Source organism: Nothoprocta perdicaria, unplaced genomic scaffold, assembly GCF_003342845.1.
Source record: "Nothoprocta perdicaria isolate Ctin4 unplaced genomic scaffold, notPer1 scaffold_271, whole genome shotgun sequence".
Lineage (NCBI taxonomy): Eukaryota > Metazoa > Chordata > Aves > Tinamiformes > Tinamidae > Nothoprocta > Nothoprocta perdicaria.
The window spans coordinates 338694-352572 of NW_020455501.1; the positions used below are offsets into that span (position 1 = coordinate 338694).

At 42.8% G+C, this 13879-nt stretch overlaps 1 protein-coding gene across 3 annotated transcripts in view; it reads right to left on the reverse strand.

Moving 5' to 3' along the window:
* UVRAG (UV radiation resistance associated) overlaps positions 1-6590 on the reverse strand; it is an 83647-nt gene extending 77057 nt beyond the window's left edge. For 2 of the 3 annotated variants that reach the window (XR_003249677.1, XM_026040959.1), the window contains exon 1: positions 6387-6590. Coding sequence is in view for 1 of the 3 variants with exons in the window: in XM_026040959.1 (XP_025896744.1) it covers positions 6387-6473 (87 nt within the window). In the remaining 2 variants the exon portion in view is untranslated. The remainder of the gene's footprint in view (positions 1-6386) is intronic. The other variant, XR_003249678.1, reaches the window with a different exon arrangement.
* Between the last annotated feature and the right edge of the window lie 7289 nt (positions 6591-13879).

The following is a 13879-nucleotide window of genomic DNA, read 5'->3' on the forward strand; positions in this document are numbered from 1 at the left end:
CGGGATATAAACACAAGAAAGCTGTTTAGGTAAGAAAAAAAGGCTCAAAGCATATGATTTACTTARATGTAATGTGAGTAGGCAGAATTCAAAAGCAAAAGCTCAAAACTATGTAAAGATTTAAGCAAACCAAGTCTTTTCCGTCTCTTCTATCAACAGCTGTGTTTAGTTATGGTCACTATAACACCCAAAGAGCAGCAGACCAGGCAAGCTGTGTTCTATTCTATTGTATTTGCTATCAGCATACCCTACAAAATTGCACTAMACAAATTCAAAGAAAGCTACAAGCACTGGCCACTAGTCAAAGTCCATCTTGCAAGGTATTTGTATAAAGTCAATAATAAGTTGCATATATAGTATTTCTACCTTTAACAGAGATCTATAAGGAGCCAGAAATACCACTGGCTCTACACTGAAAAAAGCTTTTCTGTCTAGTTTAACTAACCAACTTCTCTCCCACAAATTAGCAAACAAAATTTTCTCTAATATAACAGGGGAAGCATGCCAGAGGTTTGGGAAACATCCACCACATTAATAACATACTTAAAAGTTCCTTTAACAGCTTATGTTACCTACAGCAACAGAATATTAGTTTTATATATATATATATATATATATATAAACAGAAAAATTACCTAGGCACATCAATTAAGCCAAAATTACCTAGGCACAGGATGATGTTCAAAAGGAAAACCCCAAAAGCAAGCAGGGACTTGTGGAATCAAGCATCAAAGCAAAGACATTTTGGACCTTAAAGCACCACTTGATCACAAAAATATACTTTCTATTTGTGTAACATGGTGTATATTTTCTATTAACCTGAAGCATATAAGTATTAATCTTTTTACTGAATGACAAACCAAGGGCAGGCTTGAAAGCCAGTCTTCATAGATAGCTTGAATCTTTAGTTACCAAATATCAAGACGTTACCACCATTCAATTGAAAATGTCCTCAACTCCTATACATCCCRTGACAAAAGCATATAAATAATCACTACAATTTTCTGGCAGAACAGTCCCTATATAATACCTCTAAAAGATAGTTCAGTTTGCAAACACATTGTTATTCCTTAGATAAAAGAAAATGCACTGCAGAGGGGAAAAAAATCCTCCTAAGTGTCACCCATCTATATCAAATGTTAAACACCGCTACAGCTGCAGAAACCGCCGTTATGTGATCACCACATTGACAATGATTTTTCTTTCTTGCTGTTTTTACCCAAGCAGCGTTACCCTCTCAGCTCAGGTTTCAAGGACTGTGCTTGTCAGGGAAGTGAAAGCGTTATTCAAATACAACACTTTCTGCTACTCAGATTTCCCCTGAATTATCTAGTAGGAAAGAGGAAGTAAAATATTTAAGAGTCAATCTCTGTTTTCATGCTACTCCAGGCACTTTGGGTATGTCAAGCAGCAAAATATTTACCTATTTTGTATTACTTTCAGCAATTGAAAATAACAATCAAATATATGCCTTATTTAGTAGGGGAACTCAGAAGTACTTTTATTTGTAGACGGCATAAAAGGCCTTTAAAATTAATTCATTCATGATTTCCATTCCTCTGCACCCTAGATTCAAACAAATTTCTGAGATATGTATATTAAACATGTGCAATTAGTAAAAGTCAAAAAGTCTTAAATTCTTAGCGTACACAAGCTACCAATGCATCTCAGCAGAGAAATTTCACAGAACAGTCTTTACTATCATAGTCAACAATGAAACATTCAGATCTTATTCATCATCTTTCAACTTCTTTAAAGGAAGGAAGCCAGGAATAAGATTAGAAGACCAGAAAGTCCGTTTGCAGCCTCTGAATGCAACGCCTTCCTACTACAAGCAACCAAAGTTTAAGGAAGGTAAATATTACAATGTGGTTTCATGTTCCAAGAAGACTTTTGGGGACTTTCTTCCCACCACTTCAGGGTCTGCTCCACAACTTCCTTTGGCTGACAGACGTTTCTTCTATTTCTATATAATATTTGCATTATCAATTTACAAAGTCAGGGACTCCAAGCTGTCAAACAGGTTTAGGGACAGCCCATTGCTTTCAAGCAGTGGTGGGAAGGCAGCAAACGTATCCTGGCCACATGMTATTTTCCCTGGCTACTAGAAATGCCCACACGTTATTTCAAGCATCCAGATGGTACCTGGTCTGATGAGTCGATACCAGAAATTAGTGCAAATAAACCAGTTGAGGCTCCTTACGCTTATCACATGCCTGTCTCACCATCCCTCGGTAGCTAAACTGCTGTCAGAGTAGCAGGGAAGCCACAGTAAAGAACTTCTTTGCTGTGAGGGTGACAGAGCCCTGGAACAGGCTGCCCAGGGAGTTTGTGGAGTCTCCTTCTCTGGAGGTCTTCCAAATGCACCTGGATGCCAGCCTGTGCCACATGCTCTAGGTGTCCCTGCTGGAGCCAGGGGTTGGACTAAATGAACTCTAGAGGTCCCTTCCAACTTTAACCATTCTGTGATTCTGTTATTCACAGGGCATGCAAAGCACTGGTTTTGGGCTAAGGAATCCCACCACACTCCAGCTGGTTCTGGAAGTCCATATATGTATAAATATATACATATAGTTTAGCTAATRCATCTTACAAGCCCACCCACAACATCACACAGAGGACACTGACATCTGACTGACTGGTACCATTGGGATTTGTTTTAAAAAAAGTATGTTTTGTCATCTTTCCACTGCAAACTGCATATCAGCACAGYTGTTCATGCACAACAGCACGTATGAGTCAGGCCCATGCTTGCAGGTCTTTTAAAATCATCTCAAAGTTCATTAAAAGCTTCACTTGTTCTAACACTGAAATTGATAGTAAAAGCCTATCAATTTCAGCATGAGGAAAAAATCAGCTCTAAGTACTGGCAGCGCTGGAGCTGCAATCCCCAACAAGGGGCTTGCTTACTTCTAGATAACTACATATGACATCTATTTTGAACAGTAATTAGCATGGTAACATTCAACAGGTCATTTGACTGCAGTGTGACTGGCTCTCAAAGCATTTTTTGTTCATGTGTTTCCAGCTAGAACACAAGAGCCTGGAGGATTCAACCCCTCACCCTTCGGTTCAGTTCACTTGTAACGACAGGACTGAGAAGTTTGTTTTGAGCTTTTACATATCAATAAGATAACTTATCATGACACTCTGCTTTCATTGCAGACAGYAACTAGCAGATAATAAAGAATTTTAGATTTTAAAATGCAGCTTTTTCAAGAGACATTTTCAGTTCTGTCAGGCCCACTCTTCCAGCAAAAGATACCACTCCGCTACACTTAATGTATATCAGGATTAACCACAAGCATTTCTTTAGAAATAGATCCTGAATTTCTGTAGTTACAGAGCACCTTCAGTTCAGCATCTTCAGCAGTTACAGGATGCATCTTCAAAGGGCATTCTTAAGCCTGGTCACCCTGACACTGGACCCTGATACCAGCAAGCAATAGGTTAGCCATAAAGACTAACACTAGATTCATCCTACTGGCAGGAGATTTAAGAAGAGGAGCGATGGTCACAAACTGAAACACGCAAAAATCTACCTGAACAACATCAACTATTTCCATTGTGAGGGTGGTTGAGCATAAACAGGTTGTCCAAAGACGATGGGGAGTCTCTATTCTTGGAGATGCTTGAAACACATCTGGGTGCAGTCCCAGACCATCTGCTGTAGCTGATCCAGGATGATCTCCAGGAGTCCCCACCAACCTCACCTATTTTACAATTCTCACACAGCTTTTCACTCATGCAGCTAGATCATTAATAGGTGCTTTGTTTTCCATTCACTGAATTTCACTTTGGCACAATTAAATTTAGACTAAACTCAAGTTCAGTCATTAAGAGCACTCACCTTAAATTTGCATTTGTGAATCCATTCTTTTTGACAGATTTTTAATCACGACTCAGACCATCACTACACTCATATTTAACAACAAAAAAAAAATGCAGCGCTGGATGTTCTAAAGGAAATTGCCTACTAAAAGAAATCATTGAGTCGAGTTCTGCACTAGCAGGTGAAAAACAATTACCTTGCATGATGTAGCGTCACACTGAGATCAACCTGATTTTTGCATTATAGAAGCCGCACATAAACCAGAATGACTTTTCCATTTTATCTCTCGTTTCCATAAGAAAGAATATGAAAAGCAGAGGAAGATAAGATCTAGAAGGATAATCAAGATTGCACTCCTAATTAAACCATAGGGGAATGTGCCAGGGCGCTCATTCTCCTAAGCTTTAATGCTTTAACTGATTCTGTCTGCAGTTTCTGAGGAAAGCAAAACAYCTGCAGGGTGACAGCCCTTGAAGGRAGAGTTTTGCAATTCAGGAACAGACATGAAGCYCAAGTAATAGAGCAAAATATGATGAACTGTTATCAACATATTGCACCGTAGCACCAGAGGTCCTCAATTTAATTGCAAACAATGATGTAACAGATACTGAAACACACAGTCCTCGCACTTGTGCAGCAAAGCGAAACTCCAGACTGCCACGGGCTTACACTGCTACAATTAACATTTCTGCAGCAATCGTACAAGTGTCCTACATAACTTCCAAATATTTACTTAACTAGAATATCCTGTAACTGATGATTCAGTTTCTGTTCCTATAAACTCCTACAAGTGTCCACTCCTGCAAAAACAGAGTTGTTTTGGTCCCTCTTCCACAAACGAAACAGCATGACTAAGAACAACAAACTTTTATTCRAAACATTCACTTATTTCTTGCACAAGCTTCAGACATGCTGAAATCAAAGAGCTCAGCAGGGAGAAGGCCATACTTTATCTCCGGAGCAATTCAAACCTCTCTGTAAAGTTTATCCAAGCCAGGCCTTATGTTCATGTTCACTAAGACAGAACTGGATCACATTTTACAGGGAGCACTTGCTCTGAAATCCAAGTCAATATTTGTGCAAATCCCATGGTCAGCAGCCTTCTCCACTCCCTGCTTTTGCCCAAAAGAGACCAGGCTGGTAGGACCAGCTTAGCCAAGAACCAGTTATCTCCTCACTCCAAGTTGATACCTATTGATTTCTCATGACAGCTCTTCATCCTCACACCTGAAAGTGAGCAGCAAAGTAATCTGGAGCACTTGCCTACTTCATATCAACATCAACTGCACCAAATCAACTTGATTCAGTTGACTGCAAAACCATCAACTGCAAAAMTTGGAAGTGCAGACTCATATCTTATGCAATTTCAGAAGAAAAGCACATCTTTTGTAAGCATTTATTCCCCCTAAAAAAACTTTTTTTGTTGTTCTTTAGAAGAATGGCACAATAAAAGGCATCACATTCAAGAGGGGAAAAGCATAGCCTTAGATACAGATTGCTAAACTTTTTTCTGCAAAGCTTGGACTGCCTCACTTAACCTTGCTCCTAATGCTCTCCAAAATTAAAGTGCTCATGGAAGCAGGACGGCTGCCCAGCAAGCCAAAGGCAAAATATCAGCAAACAGAAGGAAAAAAAAATACAGAGTTATCCAAAGGAAGAATGTGATGGAGAGGGAACATTTTGCTACCTTTTAGAACACACTCCGGTTTTCTCCAAATTCACCCCTGCCCCAAACAACAAATACAGCAAAGGAGCAGTCCAAACTCCTCACCCTCCCACAGCTCAGCCAGGACCCCCCCATCACCTCCCCCACCCCACACTGACCCCTTCATCCTCCCAAAGCCCCACAGCCCCGTATGAGGGGACGGGGGAACCCTCACACAACCCCCCCCCATTCCAGATGATCCTTCCCCATCCTGTCCTTACTCTTCACATAACCCCACACACCAGTATGAGGGAATGGGGTGCCCCTAACACAGCCCGCCATTCCAGATGATCCTTCCCCATCCTGTCCTTACTCTTAACACAACCCCACACACCAGTGTGAGGGAATGGGGTGCCCCTAACACAGCCGGCCATTCCAGACCGACTCTCCCATTCCACCCCCCTCACATGGTCCCAAACCCGACACCCGTCCCCTCCATCCCCTCACAGCTCCCTACACCCCCCAGCCCATCTCCACTCTTCACACAGCCCCACACCCCAGCTGTGACCCCTCCATCCCATCCCCTCACACAGCCCCAAAGTCCCCCCAACCCCATCCCTACTCTTTACACAGCCCCACATCCCAGACCAACCCCCCATCCCGTCCCTGCTCCTCACGCAGCCCTATGCCCTACTGCGAGGGGATAAGGGTCTCTGGAGAARCCCCACATCCAACACCAACCCCTCCATCCCGTCTCCTCACACAGCCTCAACACCTCACATCTCACAGGCCCAGCACCCCACATCTCCCCTCACACGGTCCCAACACCCCAACGCCGCCCACTTCACCCAACCCCTCCGGTCTCAGCGCGACGCTCCAGCCCCGGCTCCGCCTCGGGGCCCTCGGTACCTGCTGCGAGGGCAGCTCCACATGCCAGGCCCGCGCGGCGGAGCCCGGCGGCAGGGGCAGAGCGGCGGGGCCGGCGGCCGAGCTCATCCTCGCATGAGCCCCCCGCGCCGCCCCCCGGCCGCCACCGGCCACACAGGGGTTAATGGCGGCGGCAGCAGCGACGCGGGGCCGCCCGCTACGGAGCCATATTACCGCAGTGCCGGGGGGCGGCGGCGCCGCCCGYGCGCTCATTGGCCCGCTCGCCGCCGAGGCGGGGCTGAGGGCGTCGTCTGCGCCGCGTCATTGGCGGCAGGAGAYGTCAATCACTTTCCCCTCTCCGCGGCCTCTGTCAAACCGTTGGCGCGGGGCCTGGCGCCCCATTGGCGCGCCCACTTCCGGAAGGCGGGGCAGAACTCCAAGGAGCGAGCGATGATTGGGTGGCGAGGGACCGTGATTGACGCGGCTGGCCCGCTGGTCACGTGGGGAAGAGCTGTTTGTATCACGTGGTGGGACGAAAATATTTTGCTGGGCGGGAAAATGAGGGGGTGGGGGGGAGGCGCTGTCGCCATGGCAACTGAGGTGCGGCCTAGCGCGGCCTGCGCGACCTCGGCCATGCCTTTCCTTTTTCCTTTTTCCCTCTTTCCTCTTTTCCTTTTTCCCCTCTTTTCTTTTTTCTTTTTTACTTTTTACTTTTTACTTTTTCTTTTTTCTTTTTTCCTCTTTTCCATTTTCTCATTTTTCCCTTATCTATTTTCTCTCTCTTTTTTTCTTTTCCTATAGCTTTTTTTTTTTTTACTATTATTATTTTCATGGCATAAGAGTTATCCTGCTATTTCACTATTTTCAATAGGAAATCACACGTGACTGGCTAGCAGTCATGCCTCCAAGCTATGTTACCTGAAACAATCTTTAAAAATAATATTTTTGCCTCTGTTGGTATATGTTGTATTCACCTCCTACTTTCTGGTTCCCTGTAGAGCACAGGCTTCTTAATCTTAATTTTTTTTCACCCTCCTCCTGGAGGCAGGAACCTTGCTTTCTAAAGCAAAAGTTGTGCTTCTCTGCCCAGCCATTATTCCAGAAATGAATGMGCTAAAAATGTACTTGGAATCCCCCAAAACAGTCATAAAACCATGAGATTAGGTAATGCTTTATGCCTTTGAAGCCGACTAGGTGTGTTTCATCCAATGAGCATCACTATTTCTGGCTTAAAGTTATATTTGCCACTAGCATGACAGTACTAAAGGGGGATTTTTTTTTATTACTAACTGTCACTAAAAACCATTTAGAGGAACAGTGTGATTATGCCAATGATTGTTTGTCCAAAACAAAAAAGTCAAAATAATTAAAAAAAAAAGTGAGTTATTAAGTGTCACAGGCTATATTTGAATAATGAAGTGAACAGAAAATGGGATTTACAGAAGAAATTTAATACCTATGTAGATGCCAACACTATGGCACTTCAATGAACTACAGAGAGACACCACACAAACAGTCACATGCAAGCTACCATGCACCAAGAAAATTAATAATTTGGGAAGCTTTGGTGCTTTCTGCATTCTGTAAACTGATGTGTGACTCTTTTGGGATTGAATTATGCTGATTTTGAGAATTTAAAGTTCATGATGTATTGCATGAGGAAGATTATGGAGCAGCAGCAGGGCTTTGCTGTTCAAATGCAGTTGCACAGCAGTGGACGACTCTCAAAACCTCCATGAAATACTGGGTTTGCATAGAAAAGCACCATAATGAGTAATTGCAAAATGATCTGTATACACAGTGCCATTTTCCTGGTAGTACTGAGTCGTTCCTGGGACAGAACAAGGAAAATTTTCGTCCATTTGTCAAGTCTGACCTCACATAGCTGACGTGGCCATGCAAYGGAGAGGAGTTAAATAATTTATAATATGCATGAGTTCAACCAAGATTACCATTGTAGGCTTAAAATTATTGGTTTGTTAGTTAGTAAGGATTGGTGGATTATTTTAACTGGAGTGTTTCCAAATGTCACCTGGGGAGGACTGTGGCTTCCTTTATCCTTCACTTATTAACAGCAATAATAATGTTGGAACACTATTGCAGATCTCAGTTGTATACTTGGCCTCACCTAGATCCTGTTTAATTTACTGGTGCCCTGGGCAGTTGCCATTTGAAWTTTCAACCAAATTAAAAAGATTGATATTATCCATCTGCAAAGTTTTGAAGATCCTAGAATGACCTTTATTATGTTCCTGTGGATGTTCCTCAGTSAATTCCTATTATAAATGGTGAAATTTCTGCAGCATTCCTAGGATCCTTACCTGGCTCTTTTCAGTGCTGTTCTAGTCAATCCAGTAGGCTACCTGGAAAAGAAAGAGTTTTCATAATTATCATCTGATTTCTACAGAAAAAATATAAATAAATGCCCACTAAGCATATATGTCTTTGTAGTCATATAAGGGCTAAACTTGCAGAATTAGTTACTCAGTTTGATCATACAAGTAGTCAGCAACAATTTTGTCCTGCCATTTTTTTTGAAAAGAAAGGCCAAAAAAAAATTACATTATTATTAACAGAATTTTTAGAAGCTTTTTTTTTTAACAAAATGGAGTAAATCGTCTTATAGAAGAAAGCATCACATCACATGTCAAAAACCCACTGAAGAACCATGATGGTGATGAACCACGCTTTGCTGACGGGTAAGATGTTTGCATGTGCAGAAGCTAAATACCTCATTAGCCATTTGTACGTGTTCTTCTCTCAAACATGTGTTTTGTTCATACAGCTGCCTGTCCACCTAAGCAAAGGAAACAAATGCATAAATGTGGAAAATTGATGGAAATCTGAGCCTGTTGGTTGGAAGTCTGAAAAACACTCAAGTTTTGTGCAGTAACAACGAGAGTGTTTATTGAGATATTAATCAGCTCCTTCTCACAGCTGTTGTTTGCATGAGTATAAGGCAATGTATTTTTAAGTTTTACCCAATTCTGGTTGTTTCTAATGCTCATGTTCTCCATGCCCGTTCATATCAGGGTCTCTTTGGTGCAAAGAGTCAGGGTTCAGGCAAAAAATTACTGGCAAAAATGCAACCTACTGTTATTTACGGTGTGGCCCTCTTTGGAAGATGCAAGGGGCATTTGCAGGAGGGAGAAAAGACAAATGCTGCAAAGAATGAGACTATCCCAAGGTCTTCAGAGAACTGCAGCCCCATCGTATCTTGCACCAAAGAGCCATGAGCCTGCAAGCAGGGGTTCCCATGCAAGGCAACAAGCTGCTTTCCAGCATCTCATTTAAAAGAAAGAAAAAGGAGGGTTTTTTCCCTCTCTCCAGCAATTATTTTAAAGCTGCTGTAAGACCCTTGCAGCTACCTGAGATTTTCTAGTCATCCTTGTACATAACACAGATGGTCCTAGTGAGAGGCAAAGTAAAGATCAGGTCGTTTTGCTCTGAGAGCTTTGCTTTTGAATTAACAGCAATGCGTGTTGGTGAACATTACATTAGGAAAGGACACAGTATATTAGCAAAGGAGTGGCCTATATGGAGTGGCTTATGGAGTGGCCGATATGGAGATGTTCAGAAAAACATCTGAAATGTATGTAGGTGTATAAACCACCTTAAACCACATTAAACTCCASTTTCACAACTATTAGACCATTTCCAGTGGCCATGGAGGACCAGAAACAGGTTTGCTTGTACTTCACAGTGGACAACATCTATTATTTTAATAGAAAAAAACTTCTCTTTCAGGCTCACAGAGCAAATATATTTTTAAATAAGGAGGATAAGCGCTATCTCAGAAAAAYAGATGATCCTGCATCAGCCTTTCAAACTGGCCTTATTCCCATACTAAGTTCTTCACGAAGAATTTCTTTGTAATTCCTTTAGTCTTTCCACTGTGTGCATTTCAATGTTTGGCACCTAGGCTCTCCCCTCGTCCGAGTTTTCACAGCACAGTTGCAAAATACAGAGTAACAGCCCATAAAACAAACCTCAGCGCTGGGAAAGCACTTATTGCTTTAAACRATGTTGGTGTAAAACCATATGTGTGTTATTTTTTTGATCTCTGGAACATACTCAAACGTTGTGGCTTGGGGGAAGGGGTGTTGCTTGGTTTATTATTATAAGATAGACTGATCTCAAATCCATTGYAGTCAACAGAAGAGTTTGAGCGCTTTTTGATCAAACTCACATTGAGTTGTGAGTTAGCAGAAAAATAAAAAGCTCACCAAGTGGTGTTGGTTGAGACAAGGTTTGACGAATGGCCACTACATACAGGAGTATGGTGCAATTTCATTCATCAGATAGAATATTCTGCACCATAAACACCAAAACACCAAAATGCTGGGTCACCTCATTCTCTGCAATGACAGTACAAGCATGAACAAGAGTTTCTCACAACCTTGCAATAATCTGTTCCAAGTCTCTTAACTATCCTCACTGCTAGAAGGCTGTTCTTTAATAGCAAATCCGTTTTTTTGTTTGTTTGTTTGTTTGTTTGTTTTGTGATTCTGCTGCATTTTAAATCTGCTATCACCCACAGGTCAATAGCATAATGTGAGTCTGTGAACCTGTTGTTTTTTTTTTTTCCTTAAATTTTCTCCCCGGAAAAAGGTGTATCATCACGTTTATTTTTGTGAGAGGGTCGCCAGTTAGTCTTAAATTTGTTTGAATTAGCTTGCTGTGCACTTAATCTGTTATGTCATGGTGTTTTACACTGGAGGAGAGGTTGCATTTCACCAAAGAGCAAAGCAAATCCTTCTTTCCTTGGAGATGGGAGATGCTACTTCCTTATCCCTCCTATAGAATGCATTGAAGAGGATCTGTCTCAATACACTCAGTAGCCCCATCACTAAGATTTGAGGGAGTCCAACATTTGGAGATACCCATGGTCAAGATGTAAGCTGACTGCTCTTCATGCTTCATCAACATTGCGGGCCAAAAAAGCTCATGATGGACAAGAGGGACAACATCTGATGGCACTGAGCTATTGAACTGCATGACAAACTCTGGTCAGACAACATAATGTCTTGGGGAAGTAAGCTAATTTTCCAAAACTTCATGTTTTCAGGAGGAGAGAATGGAAATAGATGTTGATCTAGTTCTTTCTGATACCTGGCTTGGAGAAGTTTATGAGACAGCAGYGTTTGGATTAAGGAATCTCCAACTGGAGGCTTTTTGGGAGGATACCACCAGAGAGAACGAGAACACAGCATACGAGGCAAATAGGTGGCCAGATCAAAGATGATACAAGGACTATCTGGCTTTGTGCAAACTAGATCAAATTAAAGGAAAAATCAGAAGAACGGACAGTAAGAGTGGATCAGATCTGAGAGAAACCAGAGCACCAGTCAGTGACCAGGCCATGAATGAGGGGCAAATAGCTTCTTTTATAGCACAAAATCCCCCAGACCAGAAGAAGAAAAAATAACCACAAAGCAGCGCAGAGCAAGCTCTGCATCAGCCTTTTGCTTCCTGCCCTTCTGGCTGCAAAAGGCGGTCTCCTGAAACCCTGGCAGAAGTCGGCAGGAAATTATCCATTCTTGTGATCAAGGGGAAAAATCCTCATTTAACTGAGCTGTTGCCAGCTAGTGCAGCTTTCCTGAGGATCACTTTACAGCGTGAAGCTTAGAAGGCTTTGCAACGCAGAAATCCATTTGTTATTCCATGTGGTACTGCTCCTTGTACTAACCTGACAAAATATTGATCCAGGGAGTAATGCATCCGCTTCTGCTCTGTGCCCGCTCCAAGCACAATGGCTTTCCAGGCTGGGTTTGTGGTTTCTTGACATTGCCACCTGGCATTTCCCCAAAATGTTCTTTTTCTTTTTTTTCCTTAATCCTGGAGTTACAGAAAGACACCTCTTGAGGGCAGCATGTCCTCTTTTTATTTTTTTCCCCACCGCTTTTAATGACCCTGCTTTGCTTTCAGGCTGCATCAAATGGCTATGTGAAGCCACACTCCTAAGCATGACAGGTGACATTCTTCTCCTTCTACTGCTTGAGTCAATGCAGCTATCAAAGAAAGCTAGCAGGATCACAGCATTTATCCTCACGATGTAATACAGCACTAGAAAATATCATCACATTAGAGATAGGGAAAMTGTGGATCAGCAAGACCACGCTCAGGACAGTCAAGGCAGGACTCAGTGCAGGTCACCTGAATCCTTTTGCCCTATGTTTTTCTTTTTTTCTTCTCCCCCTATCATTTCTTGCTCCGGATCTACAGAGAGAACATTCTGAGTTGAGGCAAAGCGGGCAAAGTAGGGCAGAAACTCTGTAAACGCATGAAGAACAAGGGGTGACACAGAGGCAAGGGCGGTCTTAGAGGCCTGGAGAAACCCAGAGCACTTAAATATGAAATGAATTGCAACTCTTTAGTGCAAAAACAGAGGAAGAGAATATTGCTCTGGCAAGTATGCCTCAAAAAATGCCCATTTCTTATAAAAAACAAAACCAAAAACAAACAAACCTCTGAAAGCAGCTTTATAAGCGCTGGTCTATTATGGTCAGAAGCTCWCCTCTACTTATATTGTACTTCCTACCCGAGGAAGACATCTAGGCAACAAGAATGCAAGAACATAGTGATGCCATCTTGACGCAGAAGCTGTACCCCCCGTAGCAACCATGTCTTCTGCACAGGTGTTTCTGACATTGTTTCTGACATTCAATATGCAATGAAACACACAAGTTWAAAAAATAATTTAAAATAAATTTCTTATGCTCCTGAGACTGACAGAGAAGGGAAAGTCATTGCTGGAAAAAGAGCCCTGGGACAGGCTGCCCAGGGAGGCTATGGAGTCTGCTTCTCTGGAGGTCTTCCAAACCTGTCTGGATACCACTGGGTGCCCTGTGTGTCCTTGCTGGAGCAGGGGCTGGACTGGATGATCTCTAGGGGTCCCTTCCAACCTCAACTATTCCATGAKTCTGTGAAAACAGCTTGGAGGGAGCCCTTTATCTCACAACATCAGCTCAGGTTGGTTTTGGAATGAGTCTTTGCCCAGGGAGGTTGTGGAGTCTCCTTCTCTGGAGGTCTTCAAAACCCACCTGGATGCCACCCTGTGCCACATGCTGTAGGTGTGCCTGCTTGAGCGAGAAGGTTGGACTAGATGATGTCCCTTCCAACCTTAAATATTCTGTGATTCTGTGAACATACCAGATCAATGAAAGTAAGAGGGCCCTTTTCAAGCAGGCAGTAAGCCAGTCTGAGGGAAAGTCATTCAGGTCCAATCACACATTAGACCTTAAGAGGACTTAAGTCCCCTGTTCCAGCAAGGCCAAGAGATATGAGCAGCACTAACCTCCATCTTGCAGAAGGATTTATTTATAGGACTCTCTTCAGCAGATCCCTTTGGAGGAATGGTTCCTTATTCAGGAGGAATCCCCCCTTTGCTTCGGCGTGTGTGGTTTGATAATTAAACACACTGCTTGGAGAAAGCTCTGCTGAAGGCCTGACCTCCTCCAGCTTTGCACAGAGGGTTTAGAGCAGAGCACTTAAGGGCTCTGCTCCCAGCACCACAGCTTTCCTTGTGTACTTCC